This window comes from Anabrus simplex, chromosome 1 (assembly GCF_040414725.1).
Source record: "Anabrus simplex isolate iqAnaSimp1 chromosome 1, ASM4041472v1, whole genome shotgun sequence".
Lineage (NCBI taxonomy): Eukaryota > Metazoa > Arthropoda > Insecta > Orthoptera > Tettigoniidae > Anabrus > Anabrus simplex.
The window spans coordinates 641,314,978-641,335,439 of record NC_090265.1 but is presented as its reverse complement, the minus strand read 5'-3'; the positions used below and the strand labels follow the sequence as shown (position 1 = coordinate 641,335,439).

At 37.6% G+C, this 20,462-nt stretch overlaps 1 protein-coding gene across 1 annotated transcript in view; it reads right to left on the bottom strand.

Moving 5' to 3' along the window:
* The window catches only part of LOC136857248 (peptide methionine sulfoxide reductase MsrB), a 43,875-nt gene that overhangs the window by 4,925 nt on the left and 18,488 nt on the right, over positions 1 to 20,462 (bottom strand). The window contains exon 4 of the mRNA XM_067135740.2: positions 17,063 to 17,186. Coding sequence (XP_066991841.2) covers positions 17,063 to 17,186 — 124 coding nt within the window. The remainder of the gene's footprint in view (positions 1 to 17,062; positions 17,187 to 20,462) is intronic.

Sequence of the window (20,462 nt, the reverse complement as noted above, 5' to 3'; positions counted from 1 at the left end):
GCAGACTAATTTAAACGTTACCAAATCTTGGAAGTAATAACGCACTACCATCTGGCAGAATTTTCATCATCAATCCTTCCAGTTGTGCCAGTTGCCACATAAAGGAAAGGGAGTAGTGTTATATTCAGACTGCCCGAAAGTAAACTGCTGGGATGACTCATAAATCACCTCTGTCCTCTTCTGAATACATAAAAGTAGTGAAGATATCATGCAACCTCACCGCAGTGAGGTCAGTTCCTGGTAGGTCATTCAACACAACCCTTGGACATGTGCTGGGATTCTGCCGGAGCACTGGGCTAATGTGCAACCATTGCCACCACTGTGTAAGAACGTCAGTTGCTCAAGGCTTGAGACAGCGTGGATGGCAGGTGCACGAGGAGGTTCATTGCCTCTCTACCAATGACTCTAATTCAGAGGGCTGACATCATAGCCATTAACAGAAAGGACATTAAAGATCCCACCATTCACTTTGAAAGAGACCTAAATCAGGCTCGGGATGTGGACCTAAAAAAGCAAACTATTTATGTTCCATGCTAGCCTTACCTGTGAAATAGAAGAAATAGTAATACAGATACTGAGGGACTCTCGACAAATCATTCACTTCCTTCTATACCTACCAGGCGAGTTGGCCGTGCGGTTATGGGAGTGCAGCTGTGAGTTTGCATCCGGGAGATAGTTTGTTCGAGCCCCACTGTCGTCAACCCTGAAGATGGTTTTCCGTGGTTTCCCATTTTCGCTCCAGCAAATGCTGGGGCTGTACCTTAATTAAAGCCGCAGCGGCTTCCTTCCCACTCCTAGTCCTTTCCTAACCCACCGTCGCCATAAGACGTATCTGTGTCGGTGCGACGTAAAACAACTATAGAGCATACAGAGTTAAGAAAAGACTACATGCCTTATGGGCCTGCTGCCTTCCACTGTTGCCATACTCGCTCACCCACCGCGGCTCGGACACTGCTTGTGAAATACAGTGATGACATAAAATTATACATCGCTTGGTACAGCTGTTGCAAGACCAATAGCAGCAATAATAATAATAATATAAATGCTGGATTATCTCCAATCATTAATGAAATTACAGTCATGAAATTTTGTTTTGCCATAATGTTTCTAAGGATAACAGCCCACTGATTGTATCATTCGAAATAGAGTAAGAGTTTGAACAAGTAGGGATGCGAACTAAATAATAATAATAATAATAATAATAATAATAATAATAATAATAATAATAATAATAATAATAATAATAATAATAATAATAATAATAATAATAATAATAATAATAACGACGACGACGACAACAACAACAACAACATGCGTGTCCAGAAACCAAAATGATTATGTCTTGTTTCTTATATCTGAGAAAGTTTCATGATCGTTGTTGCTTTAAGGGAGCGCAGTGCTGAGTCTATTAGCCCCCAGAAACATTTCACTATTAAGGCAAATACTGTGTGGTTACAACACAGGAAGCTGACGGCGAGATATCTCTTTCTCGGTGATGTATCCTTCAGCTCACTTCAGATAAATTTACTTGTGACAACAGATGCATGTTTATCACAGAATACAATAAATTAAATATTCTTCTGCAACATAAAATACAGAATGCTGAATGACCTATTCGTATGATTTCTTAAAATCAGGTAGTTGGGGGTTGCTGTTTACGGAAGTGAGGATTGTGTTCAGAGTTGGCGGTTCATCTCTAAAATAGAATTTATGGGCAATGCGCTGTATTCCACTTCTGACAAAATCATTATATTTAATGTCTGGAATTACTGCAAATTAACTTTTTCCTTTCCCGCTTCTTGATGGGATACTGGAGTGGCCCTTCACTGGCTTCTTTCCTTATTTTGAAGACGGAAGACCTCGAAATTCCTAAAAACTTTGCGGCTTCATCTACTACCCAGCTTACACTTTGTCCTGAATGCTTTGTTTTCAAATATGAATATGTATTAAGCACCATTTGCTGTTCCTTTCTCCTGACAACTTCATCACTTCTCCTTTGCAAATGTTCAGCCATAATTTAAATTTATTACTTGCCGACTGATTATATAAACTACTAAACAGACAAAAACAATACACGATACACACAACCAAAAGCAATGCAATACATGCAAAAATGAAACATAAACAAACACTATGCACCGCAGAAAGACGATCACTTCAATCTGCTGAATATCTCCCTTACATAAGCAATCACTGTAATGAGTGACACACGCAAAAGGGGAAACATGCCGCACTGACCTCACCAATAATGATTCGCAGTAGTTAAGCTGAGTTATTACACATGTTGACTACTGTACACACTTCCGCACTACACGCTGAAATGTGGCGCGCGATGCGACAAGCATGGCCGGCTGTTCCGTGTACTGAACCACATATACAATATTTAAAAGGATAAACTCAAAGATATCAAAATTATTTTACGTCTTCTTCAATATTGTACGACACAACCAATGCTTGTTTCATAAGAAAATATACATTTTGATAGGAATTCTTATATACATGTAGAACTGAAGTGGGTAACACCAACAGAAGTAAAAGCCCATAAGACCTGTAGTCTTTTCTTAACGCTGGATGCTCCCATTGCATCTATACCTGAAACGCGACTAACATTTCTCTCCCACTAATGCTGGAAAAAAGAAGGTAATAGCATTAACGATTAATTTTCCACTTTTTGATATTTTTAAACTCCACTGAAATATTGTAACTGTATCTCAGATCCGAATGGTCACCCTCATTGGAGGACAGATGATTTATCTATATATATAAAATAAGAGTTTTGTCTGTACATTAATCAGAATTTAAAAAGGATGATATTTCTGTATCGGTCATGTCCATAGTAGCAAGGAAATGCACTTTTTAATTTTCCGTAATTCCTGTCTGTATGTACACGCATCACGAGAAAAAGGCTGAAGAGAATTTAATGAAAATCAGTATGTAGTGTCCGGGAACAAGCCACTACAAACTAGGCCATAAATAATCTTATTCACGTTGAGAGAAATGGTAGTTTAGGGGAAGGCCTAAAATTTAATTCTCAAATATTTAACTTATTAATATTATTCTTTTATTCTTTATTATTATTATTATTATTATTATTATTATTATTATTATTATTATTATTATTATTATTATTATTATTATTATTCTCCAGATCACAGTAACCAAATACCCAATCGATCCATTGAATGAGAAAAATAACAATGTTCATCCTAAGCCACCAAATTCCACCAACAGAAATTGACAACACAAATTCCTAATACAATTAATAATACAAACGGAAATAATAATAATAGTAATCCTTGCCGTCACGGCACATTCCTTCACCGCTATTGTACTTCTGCTTGACCCACTCCGGATTGCTGAGTCCACACTCCCTTACATCACCAGTCTGGACTTTGTTTACATTCATCTGCTCATGTGTCAACTTTATCCTTGTGCTACTTCTCTGTTTCCGCACTTCATATTTAACCCTACCTAATCTAATTCAAAAACCCAGCCACACTCTACATTAAATTTGCCATCCCGTTTCCATGAAAATATACCATCAGTCCTTCTATAACTTAACAACTTCTCCAAGACTAATCAATAATACCTCCATAAATAATACCACAACAGTAAATACACCACCACTTCTCTATACTTCTCCAACACCACATTTCATCATACCAAACTGCCATCCTTTCACCTTCATCCCTTACTCACAAGTTACTCATAATTCAATACCAACACAACTACCATCACTTTACCATCTTCCCACTACAAGAATAAAAAGCCCATCAATAAGTAATTCTACAACAATAAATACACCATCATTTCTCTATACTTCTCCAGCACCACATTTCAACATCAAGCTAACATCACTTACCACTTACTCGCTCCATCAATTCAATACCATCACATATTAAATTTGCCATCCCGTTTCCATGAAAATATACCATCAGTCCTTCTATAACTTAAAAACTTCTCCATACTTCTCCAAGACTTAATCAATAATACCTCCATAAATAATACTACAACAGTAAATACACCACTACTTCTCTATACTTCTCCAACACCACATTTCATCATACCAAACCGCCATCCCTTCACCTTCACCCCTTTCTCACAAGTTACTCATAATTCAATACCAACACAACTACCATCACTTTACCATCTTCCCACTACAAGAATAAATAGCCCATCAATAAATACACCATCTCCAACCCCACCTTTCAACATCCATTCACCAATAAATAATACTACAACAATAAATATACCCACCACTTCTCTATACTTCTCCAGCACCACATTTCAATCTACCAAACCTCCTTCACTTACACTTCATACCATACTAACAACTTACTCATATTTCAATACCAACACATCAATAAATCATACTACAACAGTACATAATACCTCCATAAATAATACTACAACAGTAAATACACCACCACTTCTCTATACTTCTTCAACACCACATTTCATCATACCAAACTGCCATCCCTTCACCTTCATCCCTTACTCACAAGTTACTCATAATTCAATACCAACATAACTACTATCACTTTACCATCTTCCCACTACAAGAATAAATAGCCCATCAAAAAATAATTCTACAACAATAAATACACCATCATTTCTCTATACTTCTCCAGCACCACATTTCAACATCAAGCCAACATCACTTACCACTTACTCGCTCCATCAATTCAATACCATCACATATTAAATTTGCCATCCCGTTTCCATGAAAATATACCATCAGTCCTTCTATAACTTAAAAACTTCTCCATACTTCTCCAAGACTTAATCAATAATACCTCCATAAATAATACTACAACAGTAAATACACCACCACTTCTCTATACTTCTCCAACACCACATTTCATCATACAAAACCGCCATCCCTTCACCTTCATCCCTTACTCACAAGTTACTCATAATTCAATACCAACACAACTACCATCACTTTACCATTTTCCCACTACAAGAATAAATAGCCCATCAATAAATAATTCTACAACAATAAATACACCACCTCCAACCCCACCTTTCAACATTCATTCATCAATAAATAATACTACAACAATAAATACACCCACCACTTCTCTATACTTCTCCAGCACCACATTTCAATCTACCAAACCTCCTTCACCTACACTTCATACCATACTAACAACTTACTCATATTTCAATACCAAAACATCAATAAATCATACTACAACAATACATACACCACCACTTACTCTTAAATTCCATACCAACACATCTACCATCACTCTACCATCTATCACTTACGACTTCATCCCTTACTAACAAATTACTCGTAATTCAACACCAACACATCAATAACTCATATCACAACAATAAATACACCACCCCTTCTCAATATTTCTCCAACACCACATTTCAATAAATTCAACTGTCTTCACTTATTCTGTCATCGAACCATACCAGTGAACATCACTTCTCAACTCTACATTCTGTCGTCAAACCATCTTTAACTTTGCTCTTCAATACACTAATGTTTTTTGCTTCGAGTAACAACACCCCTCTCATTTCCACCTGTACCCCACATGCCTGTCAATTTTCTGTGCCTTCCTGCTTCTCTACCACCTCTCTTGGCCGCCATTTCATCACTATCTTCACTCTGTTGGTTTCCTTTGCCTCCAACTTCAGCTCTACTCAGGTCCCTTAAACTTCTGCTCCTCCCTCTGCTCCTACTCAGATCCAGACTCTCCCAGGTCGCCCCTGACCTTACCTTTTTACCTTCGCTTCTCTTACTTCACTGCTTTCACTTTCCTGCCTATCCTCTTCACTGATTATGGTCCCATTTTCACTTGGCCCCTCTCCCTGCCTCACTTCACATAGACTACTGATACTTTTGGTGTTTTGCCTATCATCGCTACTGATAGCTCTTCCCTCTTTTTCTTTGTCTTGTTCTATCTTCATTTCTAAGTCCATCAATCTATTCACAGACCAGATTCTCTTCCAGTTGCTGCCTGTCACTACTAGTTCCTGTCCTTTGATCGTTGCTCTCAGCCCCTGCTTTATAGCTCGTATCTTGTGTTTTCTCAGTATTTTTTCATTCCTAATCGCCTCCATTCCCACGTCTCTCTTGATCCATATTTTTTCCCTCTGCACATTCCCCGCATTGCCTAACACAGCATCCGTCATCAGCATAGAAAACAGGTGAACTTTGATAGGCCTGTTGCCTCTAATTCTCCCCACTCTCTGCACATCATCTATGTCCACTGTATTAAGTCCACTACTTTGTAGGTTGTAAGCACTTTATCTTCTCTCAACTCCTCCAGCACACCATATATAAATAGGCACTTCTTCCAGCGATTTAAAGTATTGGCTTCCACTTCTGCTTTCAGTTTCAACGTCTCCTCCTCTAGTCGTCCTATTTTTTCCCTTAATGTTGCAACTTCTTCAGCGTTTTTCCTCACTTATGCTGTTGTATCGTCAGCCCTTTCTCGTAACCATACCTTCATTTTTTCAAACTCCCTGGTTTGTTCTTGAATCATATTTTTAAGTTGCTCAAAGGGGCAGACTTCCTCAACCACCTCTTTTATAATTTTTCTGAATTCTTCCATGTCTTCCCAGGTCTCATCTCCACTATAGGTCGGACCTGGGTTCAGCTCAACCCCCCGAATCCATAGCAATATTATAACCACTGCCGCTGATAGCAATAATTCTCCTTTAATCTCCATTTCAACTTTACACCCACCTGGTATCACTTCTTCTTTCTTCTGTCTCCCCTGCCATCTTCCTATAGTTGCTCTGTATTGTTCCACACCAATCATTGTCGATAAACTCCACACATGATGTAGACGTTGATTCCCATAGGGAATCAGAAATAATTGTTCCGAATGAGTAAATTTATAATACCAATATAAATGGTCCGTTATTGGACATTATAAATTTTCCACCTAACTCATTCCTGGTTGCCAGCGTTTCGCCCCCGTGTGCTAGGCTGGGCTCATCAGTTGGTACCTAGCACACCTACCAAGACGCTGGATAGTGCATACCGTGGAGGCCACTGCGTAGGCTAACTGTAGCCACCGGCAGTGCCAATGCACTATGAGAGACATTGTCTCATTATCAAAAATTGATGCCTGCTTGGCCATCAGATGATGTAGACGTTGATTCCCATAGGGAATCAGAAATAATTGTTCCGAATGAGTAAATTTATAACACCAATATAAATGGTCCGTTATTGGACATTATAAATTTTCCAGCTAACTCATTCCTGGCTGCCAGCGTTTCGCCCCCGTGTGCTAGGCTGGGCTCATCAGTTGGTACCTAGCACACCTACCAAGACGCTGGATAGTGCATACCATGGAGGCCACTGCGTAGGCTAACTGTAGCCACCGGCAGTGCCAATGCACTATGAGAGACATTGTCTCATTATCAAAAATTGATGCCTGCTTGGCCATCAGATGATGTAGACGTTGATTCCCATAGGGAATCAGAAATAATTGTTCCGAATGAGTAAATTTATAATACCAATATAAATGGTCCGTTATTGGACATTATAAATTTTCCACCTAACTCATTCCTGGTTGCCAGCGTTTCGCCCCCGTGTGCTAGGCTGGGCTCATCAGTTGGTACCTAGCACACCTACCAAGACGCTGGATAGTGCATACCGTGGAGGCCACTGCGTAGGCTAACTGTAGCCACCGGCAGTGCCAATGCACTATGAGAGACATTGTCTCATTATCAAAAATTGATGCCTGCTTGGCCATCAGATGATGTAGACGTTGATTCCCAACGCTGGCAACCAGGAATGAGTTAGCTGGAAAATTTATAATGTCCAATAACGGACCATTTATATTGGTATTATAAATTTACTCATTCGGAACAATTATTTCTGATTCCCTATGGGAATCAACGTCTACATCATCTGATGGCCAAGCAGGCATCAATTTTTGATAATGAGACAATGTCTCTCATAGTGCATTGGCACTGCCGGTGGCTACAATTAGCCTACGCAGTGGCCTCCACGGTATGCACTATCCAGCGTCTTGGTAGGTGTGCTAGGTACCAACTGAAGAGCCCAGCCTAGCACACAGGGGCGAAACGCTGGCAACCAGGAATGAGTTAGCTGGAAAATTTATAATGTCCAATAACGGACCATTTATATTGGTATTATAAACTCCACACAACCTTCCCGCACTCAGCATTCTCTCTCCCTACTCCCACTCCCGGGACCCTCCACGCAATACGTCCGCGCTCGACCGTGGCTTAAGCTGAACTGATTTAACTTATTAGTGGTCCTATCTTAATGAAAATCAGTATGAAAAGTCGAAAAATAAGTCGCTACAATCTAGGCCATAAACAGTCTTATTCACGCTGAAAGAAATGGTAGTTTAGGGGAAGGTCTAAACTTAAGTACTCAAACTTTTATATTATTAGTAGTCCTATCTTAATGAAAATTGGTATGAGAAGTCAAGAAATAAATCGCTACAATCTAGCCTGTAAATTTTTATTCACGCTGGGTGGAATGGTAGTTTAGGGGAAGGCCTAAAATTAAATTCTCAAATATTTGTGTTATTACTGGCCCTATCGACAAATACTAAATTACTTAAGTTATACCGTATTAAATTTCCGATCATTTATGTCTTATACATTTTTATCGTACTGGCTATGATAACAGAGATATTCATGAATGTGTATTTTTGTGGCTAAGTCCATATCAGCGCCAAGTCACGAGAAAATGGGTAAACAGAATTTAATGAAAATCGTTATGTAAAGTCGGGGAATAAGGAACTACAGCCTACGCTATAAATAATTTCGTAAGACGCCCTAATATCACAGAGTCGAAAAAAAAACTAAATGTGAAGGCCTACAATACAGAAAGCTCATAACATTGAACAACAATAACATTACATTGACCATTGTTTGTTGTGATGTGCTTGGTGTCTTCTGTTGCCAGTCATGTCCGATGGATGGGATTACTGCTGTATACCGAGTATTTTTTAAAAATTTGCTGGGATAGCTTACAAGCAACATGCCAAACTGACTGGTGTTATATTTATCTCCCTTTCCTTTGTACACTAAGGCTTCTATACCAAATCTCCATTAATTCTGATATAGCTCCTTCAAGCAAATTCATCAAATATTTCAGACATGGCACTATATCCCAACCCATTACCTTTATTATATTCCCAGAAATCTTATCAATCCCAGCCGCTTTTCCAGCTTTCAACTTTTATATATTTTTTAAATGCCTTTATTATCACCACCATCATCACCACATCATCACTTCACCACTATTAGTCATCACATCTACCTGTCCGTTATTCTTATAGCCAACCATCTTTACATACAGCTGACTGAATACTTTTGCCTTCTGATGATGATGAGATGATGCTGCTTGTTGTTTAAAGAGGCCTAACATCTGGGTAACTGTCCTCACAAATACACTCCACTTGTTCATTAATGATCCTTGGATTGTCTTTCGTGAAACCTGGTTCTGCTTTAAAGTACCTAAACATATCTTTCCATTTTTCCCTAAAATTCAAGACTGCCAATTATGTTTGCCATCATGTTATTAACAGCTGACTTTTTTTTTTTGCTATTTTAGAATTCAATTTCATAGTAATTTTCTTCAATCTGTCCTTACTTCCACAACCACTCCGAACTCTATTTCTTTATTTCTCTGATATGATATAGTTGGTCTTTACCATTCCTTACCACCTTTAAAACGTGTTTTCACACTCCTCAGCAATTGCTTTAAACCCATCCCATTGGCTCTTTACATCTTTATTTACCATTTTCCAGTGATCGTAATGATTAAATTGTACTGCTTAATAGTCCTACTTTTACAGCCTTCCTTTCTATCACCTTAATTAACTATAACAAAAACAGCTTCATGATCTCTTATACGAATGAAATTGAATGTCTTCTATTAATCAAGGAAACTGATATAGAAGAGCTCTACATAGAGTTCATTTTTGGAGACATTACTGGACATCCTGGAAAGTGGTGAAGATGTATCGTAGAAATGGGTACCAGTATTTATAAAGCATAATGAAGGGTATAAACTTAAGGAACTTGACAAATTACTGTTTTGTGCTTGGTGTTCCTGGTTGAAATGAGAGGATTGATATGAGAAAATAAATTACCAGCATCCCCAATAAAGAGTGAACTTCTGATTTCAACAATTATGAAAATGTCCTGTCAAGAATTCCATGAGTACAATATACTAAGCTGACATTTAAAAGGCACCAAAAGTTAAATAGCAAATACACCTGGAAGAAATAAGATAATTTAACCCTGTTCTCAAATCAACAGTGAGTATGATCTCCACAGAATGTCCGATATTTACAGTGACACGTTCCTTTTTTCATTTGGCAAAAGATAGCAACCCTAGTAGAGAAAAAACACAAAAAAGGACAAGGACAGTTTCCATACACTGCCATCTTCAAACATACACAAACATACATACAAAGACCTGCTATAAATACTTACAAATAAGATTAAATGATGATATGATAAACAGTTGATACTCTCCTTTCTTGATTCAATCCTGTGTTCCTACACTATAATGCTTTGCACTAACACATCAAATGTTTACACCAATGCAAGGATAGGAAAGGGTTAGGATTGGGAAGGAAGCAGCCATAGCATTAATTAAGGTACAGCCCCAGCATTTGCCTACTGGGAAAAAGTGAAACAACAGAAAACTACTTTCAGAATTACCGATGGTGGGATTCGAACCCACCATCTCCCGACGCAAACTCACAGAAATGGAATTTCTCCCATCTATATATATAAAATAACTTGTCCTGACTGACTGACTGACTGACTGATTCATCATCGCAGAGCCAAAACTACTGGACGTAAAGAAATGAAATTTTGGGGATATATTCATATTAAGATGTAGGTGCTCGCTAAGAGAGGATTTTTGGATATTCCTTCGCTAAGGGGGTGAAAAGAGGGGTGAAATTTTAAAATGAGTGTGTCTATATCTCGAAAGTTTAAAAGTTTACAGATGTAAAAATTGGTATTTAGAATCTTCTTTAAAAATAAGGAAACACGTATTTTTTGTTTTCAGAAAATCCCAATAGGAGGGGTGAAAAGGGGTGAAAATGGGGAAAATGGGTTGAATGCCCTTAATCAGGATACCAGTACTTATATCTCAGAAACTGAAGATATTACAGACCTGAAAATTGGTACTTTTGATCTCTTTTAAAAATAAAGAAACACTTTTTTTTTTTTTTTTTTTTTCCGAAAATCCAATTAATGGGAGGGTGAAAAGGGGGTGAATTTTTAAAATGAGTGAATCTATATCTCCAAACTTTTAAAGTTTGCAGATGTAAAAATTGGTATTTAGAATCTTAATTAAACATAAAGAAACACGTATTTTTTGGTTTTCGGAAAATCGCAATAGGAGGGGTGAAAAGGGGTGAAAAATGGGTTGAATGCCTTTGATGAGGCTACTTATATTTCAGAAACTGAAGATATTACAGACCTGAAAATTGGTGTTTGGGATCTCCTTTAAAAATAAAGAAACACGTATTTTTTGTTTTTGGAAAATCCAATTAATGGGGAATGAAAAGGGGGTGATTTTTTAAAATGAGTGTATCTATATCTCAAAACTGTTACAGTTTATAAATGTAAAAATTGGAATTTAGAATCTCTTTTAAAAATAAAGAAACACGTATTCTTTTGTTTTCGGAAAATCCCAATAGGAAGGGTGTAAAAGGGTGAATAATGGGTTGAATGCCTTTAATGAGGCTACTTATAACCTGAAGATATTACAGACCTGAAAATTGGTATTTGGGAACTACTTTAAATGTAAAGAAACACGTATTTTTTCGTTTTTGGAAAATCCAAATATTGTGGGGTGAAAAGGGGGGTGAATTTTTTAAAATGAATGTGTCTGCATCTTAAAACTTTAAAATTTACAGATGTAAAAATTGGTAGTTAGAATCTCCTCTAAAAATAAAGGAACACGTATTTTTTTGTTTCCTGTAAATCCCAATAGGAGGGGTGTAAAAGGGTGAAAAATGGGTTGAATGCCTTTAATTGTGATACATATATCTCAGAAACGGAAGATATTACAGAACTGAAAATTTGTATATGGGATCTCCTTTAAAAATAAAGAAACACGTATTTTTTAGTTTTTGGAAAATCCTATTAATGGCGGTTAAACAGAAGTGACAAATTGGGGTGAATTTTTTGAAAGATTATCTTGGAAACGTAAAATGTTACAGACGTAAAAAGTGGGTGTTTGGAATCTCCTGTAAATGTAAAGAAACACAGGTGATTTGTTTTTTGAAACTCCACTTAAGGGGAACCCAAAAGGGGTGAAATTTTAAAATGAGAATTTTTACAGTATATCTAAAAAAAACTTAACATGTTACAGAAGTGAAAAATGGTATTTTTATCTCTATTAAACATAAAGAAACATGTATTTTTAATTTTCGGAAATACCACTTGGGTGGAGGGGGGTAAAAGTGACTGAAAATGGTGTTGAATTCTTTTAATTAGGCTACTGATATCTTAAAAATGAAGATGTTACAGACGTGAAATTTGATATTTGCAATCTGCTTTAAAAGTAAAGAAACACGTATTCTCGGAAAATCCAATGAAGCGGGGGGAGGAGGGTGAAAGAATTGAAAATTGTATGAGAATATATACATCTAATAAAAACTAAAGTTGTTACAGACGTGAAAATTCGTATTTGGATCTCCTTTAAAAACAAAGTAAAACGCGTTTTGGGGGGGAAACCATCTTGGGGGGCGGGAGTGTAAAGGAGTTGAATTCCTTTCATGAGGACACATAAATCAAAAAGTGAATAAGTTAGAGTCATGATAATTGGTATTTAGAAGATCCTTCACTATTAAAGAAACAAGTACTTTTTGCGGAAAAATTCACTTGGGGGGGGGGGGGAGTAGTTTGAAATGAAGTGACAAAAGTAAATTATATTTATGGGGATACTTATATCTCAAAACTGAAGGTAATAGACGTGAACATTGGTGTTTGGAATCTCCCTTAAACATAAAGAAACACGCCTTCTTTTAATATATTTTGGGCGGGGGGGGGGGGGTTGGCAGTAAAAACTAACGGCGGTGGGGTGTAAAAGGAGGTGAGACCAATTGATTTTACTGTTCTTAATGTACTTATAAGGATCCTCCGTTGCTCAGGCGGCAGCGCGCCGGCCTCTCACAGCTGGGTTCCGTGGTTCAAATCCCGGTCACTCCATGTGACATTCGTGCTGGACAAAACGGAGGCGGGACAGGTTTTTCTCCGGATACTCCGATTTTCCCTGTCATCATTCATCCCAGCAACACATAATAGTAATAATAATAATAAGAAGAATAACATTAATAATAATAATAATAATAATAATAATGTTCCGGACCGTCGTCAAATGTGCGGACCACGCTGGAAACGGCTCCTGGACGGGTAATGACTAAGAATGCAGTCCGGCCGCGAGTTCAGTGCCGCCAAGGCACCCAATATGACACCACGCCGGATCTCCTGAAGGATTTTATCCAGATTAAAAATGATTATAGGAAAATACGGTATGGCAAAGATTTACGGACCCAACTGACCGGGAGGAATACCTCAGCCTAGCCCGGGATGTACGAAATCGATTGCTGGAAAGGAAGATTGAAAAATGTGAGGAAACTTGCCGTAAAATAATAGAAAACCAGTCAGATCGGGAATTTTGGTGGATTCTCGCAGAAAACGAGTCAGATCGCGAATTTCGGCGGATTATATATAAAACAATAAGCATTATAAATTTCAGTATAATACCGTAGCGAAGCACGGGTATCTTGCTAGTATAATATAAAATCCAACCCCGATCTCTCTTAAAAATATCATCACTACTGACAAAATCAAATCAAATACAATATCATTTATATCAAGAAGAGGAACTCCAAGTAAGATTCAATCAAATGAGTCTAAATTATATTTCTAATTTCTTCAGAGTATATGTCAACTTCTTCAATAGAGGAAAATGAAAAAGGCATGGCAGAAGTGGTTTAGTTAATGGCTTTTCACACTGGAGGCCAATTTTCCCATTTCAGCAATTCCACAAAGTAATTTTCGTCTTCAGAGTATATGTCAACTTCTTCAATAGAGGAAAATGAAAAAGGCATGGCAGAAGTGGTTTAGTTAATGGCTTTTCACACTGGAGGCCAATTTTCCCATTTCAGCAATTCCACAAAGTAATTTTCGTCTAGAAAATGACATAGATATGAAGGGTGTCTGTTCTTAAATACTGTATCTTGTAAACAGCAACATAGACTCGGAGTGGCTTTAGTACTCACAGAAATACCCAGGCAAGGAGATGGAACTACTTCTTTATAGGTGTATGGTGGGGATGAGAGAAGACTGAATGCTTGTTTTAAAATGTGACTGATTTTGTGGAGACCAGGATGATATGTGGTTATGAAGGGAACTGGATTAGTTTGCTTGGAGATTCTGGGGACATAGTTCTTGGCTCGAGAAATCTGGCGGTCAACCAATTGGTTGGTATAACCCCTAGCAATAAAGGCCTTCCTCAGGTTATCATTGCTGGAGGCACGGGCTTTAGGGGTTGAACAAATCAGTTTGCCCCAGATGGCAAGGATAAATGGTAGAGATCGTATCATGTGATGTGGGTTAAAACTGTTATAGTGGAGATACCATGGATGGTTAGTGCATTACATGTGTACAGAGATATTGATTTTGCCATCCTGGAGGTGGAGATCAATGTGAGTAAAGTGAGGGAGGTGGGGGGAGATCTGCCAAGTGAGATGGGCACTGTAGTTGAGGAGTCAAATAGGTTAGCTTCATAGTGCCATAGAAGAAAGATATCATCAATGGACCTCCACAGAAATCTTTCCAAGGTTTTTCTATGAATACACTGGCAGAGAATGAAATCCCAACACCAAGAAGACATTTGTTAAGAGGAATGCAATTTAGGCTAAGCAATTGTCTTGGTAACATATTTATTTGATTAAAGTTTCCAGGTCACAGGTTCAAGAATGCGCAAGAAGACATACGACATGATGTTACATTAATAACCGCTGTAGTTACCATGATTTTAAATGCAAGCATGCAAAAGTGCAGGCATTGTGTCGTACAGGTGCCTTATGTGATTTGGTGGGATGGAGTTCCATGCCTGTTGCACCTGGTCAGTCAAATCAGCAACACTTAATGCTGGTACTGGATGATGCTGGATGTTGTTCCATAATGTCCCATACGTGCACAACAGGTAAAAGGTCTGGTGATCTCACAGACCAAGACAACTGGTCAACACTCTGTAGAGCACGTTGGGTGACAGCAGCAGTATGTGGATGAGCATTATTCTGCTAGAAAACATCCCCTTGAATACTGCAAATAAAAAGGCAGCACAACCAGTTCAATCACCAGTTGACGTATACATCCGCTATCAAGGTTCTTAGGATAATGACGAGTGTGCTCCTGCTGTCAGAGGAAATAACTACCCGGACCATAACTCCTGGTGTAGGTCCAGTGTGTCGACACCGCTAACAGCTTCGTCCCAAGCGCTTGCCAAGCCTCCTCCCTACCAATCTACGGCCATCACTGGCACCAAGAGAGAAACAGCTCTGATCTGAGAACACAAAAAATTTCTACTCCAACCTACCCTACACTGAAGTCGCAGATTGCAGTGATTTGTAGTCAGTGGTATGAACACTACAGGATGTCTGGATCCGAGCTGTCCTTTAAGCAATCAATTTGTTACAGTTCACTGTGTCGCTCTGGTGCCAACTGAAGCTCTAATGGCTGCTGCAGATGCATTATGATCCACCACAGCCATGCAGCGAATGTCTTCCCTCTCTGTAGTGGCCCGTGTGGGGCCAGACCTCAGTCTTCTTGCCTTCCCGTAACCACTGTTGCCAACACTGATGCACTGTTGACACATCCCTGCAAGTCTTTCTGCAATATCGCGGAAAGAACATCCACTTTCTCATAATCCTATTACACGGCCTCGTTCAAACTCAGTAAGCTACTGATACTGCCTTCTTTGTCTCCTTAAAGACATCTTTGACTCACACCTACCTCACAGCATCAACACCGGATGATGACTAATACTTACAAAGTGTACAGCACATATTTAAAGCAAACTTACTTTGCAAAGTCATAGTGGTGCAAGTAGCACCACTCTTCATTGACTAGCATGCAAATTTGAATAGCCATCATCTTTCAGATGTGCAAATATGTCTCCCAAATTTAGTTTATCCAGCACAACTCCTTCTTGATGTTGGGATTTTATTTTCTGCCAGAGTATGTTGCCATAATAGGAGACCATCTTGGTGCCCATAGCAGTGCCTCAAATCTGGTGGTATATTTGCCCCTTAAAGTTGAAAATATTGTGACTTAGGGTGTATTTTGTGACAAGGAAGGAAGGAAGTATGAGGTGGGGCATTGATTGTGCTGTCATGTGCTCAAGGACATTGTGTCATTGTGTGAAATGTTGGTGAATAGTGAAGTAATATTTTTAATAATTGTTGTAAATATTTAGCATATTTCTGGGTGAGTGCATTCTAATTATGTTATTCCTGTTAGGGAATGTTTTAACATACTTTTGTAAATTTTGAATTAATTCCTAAACATTTGATTGTAATTATGTTATACTATCCACAAGGAACTTTTAATGCTCATGTATTTTTTTGCTTCTTGCTTTAATGTATTTCTTTTTATTCTTCTTTATCATTAAATTTCTTATTTTGATATAATTCCTTGTTAATATACTGTGTTCATGTAACTGTTTACTGTATTTATGTAATTTGTGATTTGTCATTTAATTTTGCTATAAAATCTCCCAACTGCAATGTATTTGTTAACGACAACAACAATGAAACTATGAAGTGAAAAGTCACATGCCTTTGATCCAAATTCCATGAAAAATTAGTGGTCCTGTTGCTACAGTCATATAAAATTTTAAACTTGCCTGTTAGCTTGCTTGCATGGGCTTTAATGTGCAGTACAATAAATTGTGGCAACTAAAAATTTAACAAAGTTAACAGAAATTATATTTTATCTGAGGTAGAAAAAGAAATAAATTACAAATAAAAACTCTGGAACAAAGATTGCCTTTATTTTTAGTACTTACAGTCGAACATAATATTTCTGTACGGATCATTCCATGACTTGAATCATTCCTCTCTTGCACAGCATCCTTCATGCATTCATAAAATGATGGCCATCCACTTCCAGAGTCAAACTTTGTTGTTGAACTAAAATGAGAAAAAGGCTGGCATTAAAATCATATGTTATCTACTCAAAACTAACTTGCATATATGAAAGGCAGGTATAAGCCATACAAGATCCAATGCCATTTCAGAAGTTTCCATTCCTCTAGTAAAAAAGAATACTACCAAACTAATCCTGTAGTGTATATTTAGGTTGGAAACACAAGACATATGGCAACAGAAGACGAGAAACAAGAAAGCTTGTGGTTTAGGAAATATGCTTAGACTCACACAACATGATATTTAATTCATTTATTAATGCACAGAATTTGTGAAGAATAAGCTTACAAGTAGAAAAGATAGAATACATTTCAGTTCATGCAGTAGTCTATGATATTCCTAGATTTATACACTTAAGAACGTGGTAATGTTCACAAATTCTCAATCTGAGTTTGGATCATGGTATGATTTTGTCTTGCACATTTTATGATGGAAGCCATGCACAGCCAAAGAGGTCACAAAGTGACCTAAGTCCTGATTCATGTCAATCCATGCTTTATTCATTATGGTCCCAGTCAAGTAGAACTCAATACAGGTCACATGCACAATAGCTGCCGAATTCTTCTGTCTCTTCCACCTTATGTAAGTCACATGATGCAGCCACTGCATAGGGTAATCTCTGCTCCAATCAAGAAATTCAACCTGAAATTAGATTTACTATCCCGGAAAAAGTCTCTAACTTAATAAAGAAAAGCAAATCAAAAGTTTCCTAATTTCCCACAAAAACAATTAATTCTTGAAACAAAACATCAGTGACAATAATTTAATCGTGATGAAAGCTGATAAAGGAAATGCCACTGCGATCATGAGCAAAGGAACTTTTATCCAGAAAAAAATAATTTTTTCTCAGAAAATTAATTTAAGGCAATCAAAAAAGACCCAACCAACAGCATTAAAAGAAATCTCAAGCAGATACTCAAACATACTTCGTTCATTCTCAGTGAACATGAAGCACAAAAACTAATTAACATGAATCCGAGCATCCCCACAGCGAAGCATTACCAAAGGTTCATAAAGAAGGAATACCTGTAGGACCTATAATTAATTTTTGGAATAGTCCGACATACAAGTCCTCAAGATTCATCCATAACTTTCTGAAAAAATATTACACCTTCGAAAACACCAGGTCCATTTAAAATTCACTAGAATTATGCAATTTAACTAAAAATCTATCTTTTCAGCCCCATCACAAATTACTGTATATTAATTTGATATCAAAAACATGTACTCCAACATACCAGTATCTATAACCATCAAATTAATCAAAGACAACTTGCAAAAATATTGTAAATTAAGCAAGCAAAAAAGAAGAGTTCACAGCAATCCTGGACTTTGTAATATTGAACAATTATTTTACTTTTAATGGCCTCTTTTATAAACAAGGTCTTCCTATGGGCCTCAGGGAAAATGGCTATATAGATCACTTAGAAAGAACAAAAATCCTCAACAACATCAAAGGAATATCCTTCTGGACGTATTATGTGGACAACACATTCGCTATTATAGATCATAATGGGACCAATGGGGATTCCACACTAGAACAATTGAACAAGGTTGCCTCATGGATCAAATTCACATGGGAATCTGAAGTTAATAATTTTCTGAACTTTTTGGATCTGGTCATCAGCATACACTCTGAAAACCTTTCATACAGTATCTATAGAAAACCTACACAGACAATAAACACCATAGGACAGGAAGCCACATACCCAGAAGCCCACAAAAGAGCCTCATTCTATACCATAATCTATAGAGCCTTCAACATCCCCTTGTCAGATGAGAACCGGAAAAAAAGAATTAAACACCATTTATCTCATAACGAGAAAAAATGGTTTTAGGAAAGATTTTAAAAACAAAATCATCAATAAAGTAAAAAAATAGACCTACTTCAATATTACTTAGAGAATTCAAAAAGAAAATAGATAATTATGCATTCACTTTCGGAACAAGAACATTTATAAAATGACTAATACCTTTAAAAAACACAACATCAGCATATCTTTCAAAACTGTCAACCAAATGTAAACCTTTTTTTATAATCAACATATAGTTAACAATATTAACAACAAATTCCATAAATCAGGGGTGTATAAGCTAAAATGCAATCAATGCCAATGTGGGCAAACTGGCCATAATTTTTACATTCGTTATAATGAACATATTAATGTCACAAAATGCAATAGGTTCTCTCCCTCCTGTGGGTGGGGGTAGTAGAATAACACCCACAGTAATGCCTGCCTGTTGTAAGAGGCAACTAAAAAGGGCTCCAGGGGCTCTTAACTTGGGAATGTGGGTTAGCAACCACAGGGCCCTCAGCTGAGTCCTGGCATTACTTCCACTTACTTGTAGCACAGCCCTCACTTTCACCTATCCTATCCAACCTCCCTTGGTCAACTCTTGTTCTTTTCCAACCCCGACGGTATTAGAGCACTCGAGGCCTATGGAGTCTTTCATTTTCACGCCCTTTGTGGTCCTTGTCTTTCTTAGGCTGATACACTTAATTTATCGAAGTGTTGGATCCCTTCCATTTTCTCTCTCTGATTAATGTTATACAGAGGATGGCTGCCCAGTTGTACTTACTCTTTAAACAATAATCACTACCACCATCAATAGGTTCTTCACTATGGGCTCCCATATATCAGATTTCAACCATTTTTACATCCATAGAACAAGACCTACAGATCCTTCACTTTAATAACAAAGGCAACTTATTCAATATTTTGGAGAATATATCTATCAACATCGATCAAAAACGTAATCTGATACACAATTAAAATTAAATTTCTGAGAACACGAATGTGCTAATTGAAGGAATAATATAATTATAAGATTCTTCATAACTACATATCAATACAGAACAGTACACTTCCGTTCCCTGCCCGCTTACTCTAACCCCCTCACTCCTTCCCCTATGTGCTCGCTTTCTCAAACATGCGATCTACACACACGCACGCACGCACGCACGCACGCATGCACGCACACACACACACACACAGAGAGAGAGAGAGAGAGAGAGAGAGAGAGCTCAGTTGGTCATAGCACACAGGAAGAGTTGAACCTCATGTGACCGGCAAAGACATAAGTAAAGATCTACCATAAGGATTGATTATAAGACTTCGTCATAAGAGTAGTTATAACTACTATATTCTACTTGCTAGTCATTTTACACACATTTGTACCTAAAACAGTATCCTCTTACTTACGTATAAGAACAATCAGGATCCTGATCTATCTTTCTTTCAGGTATGAGATTTTTAGGCT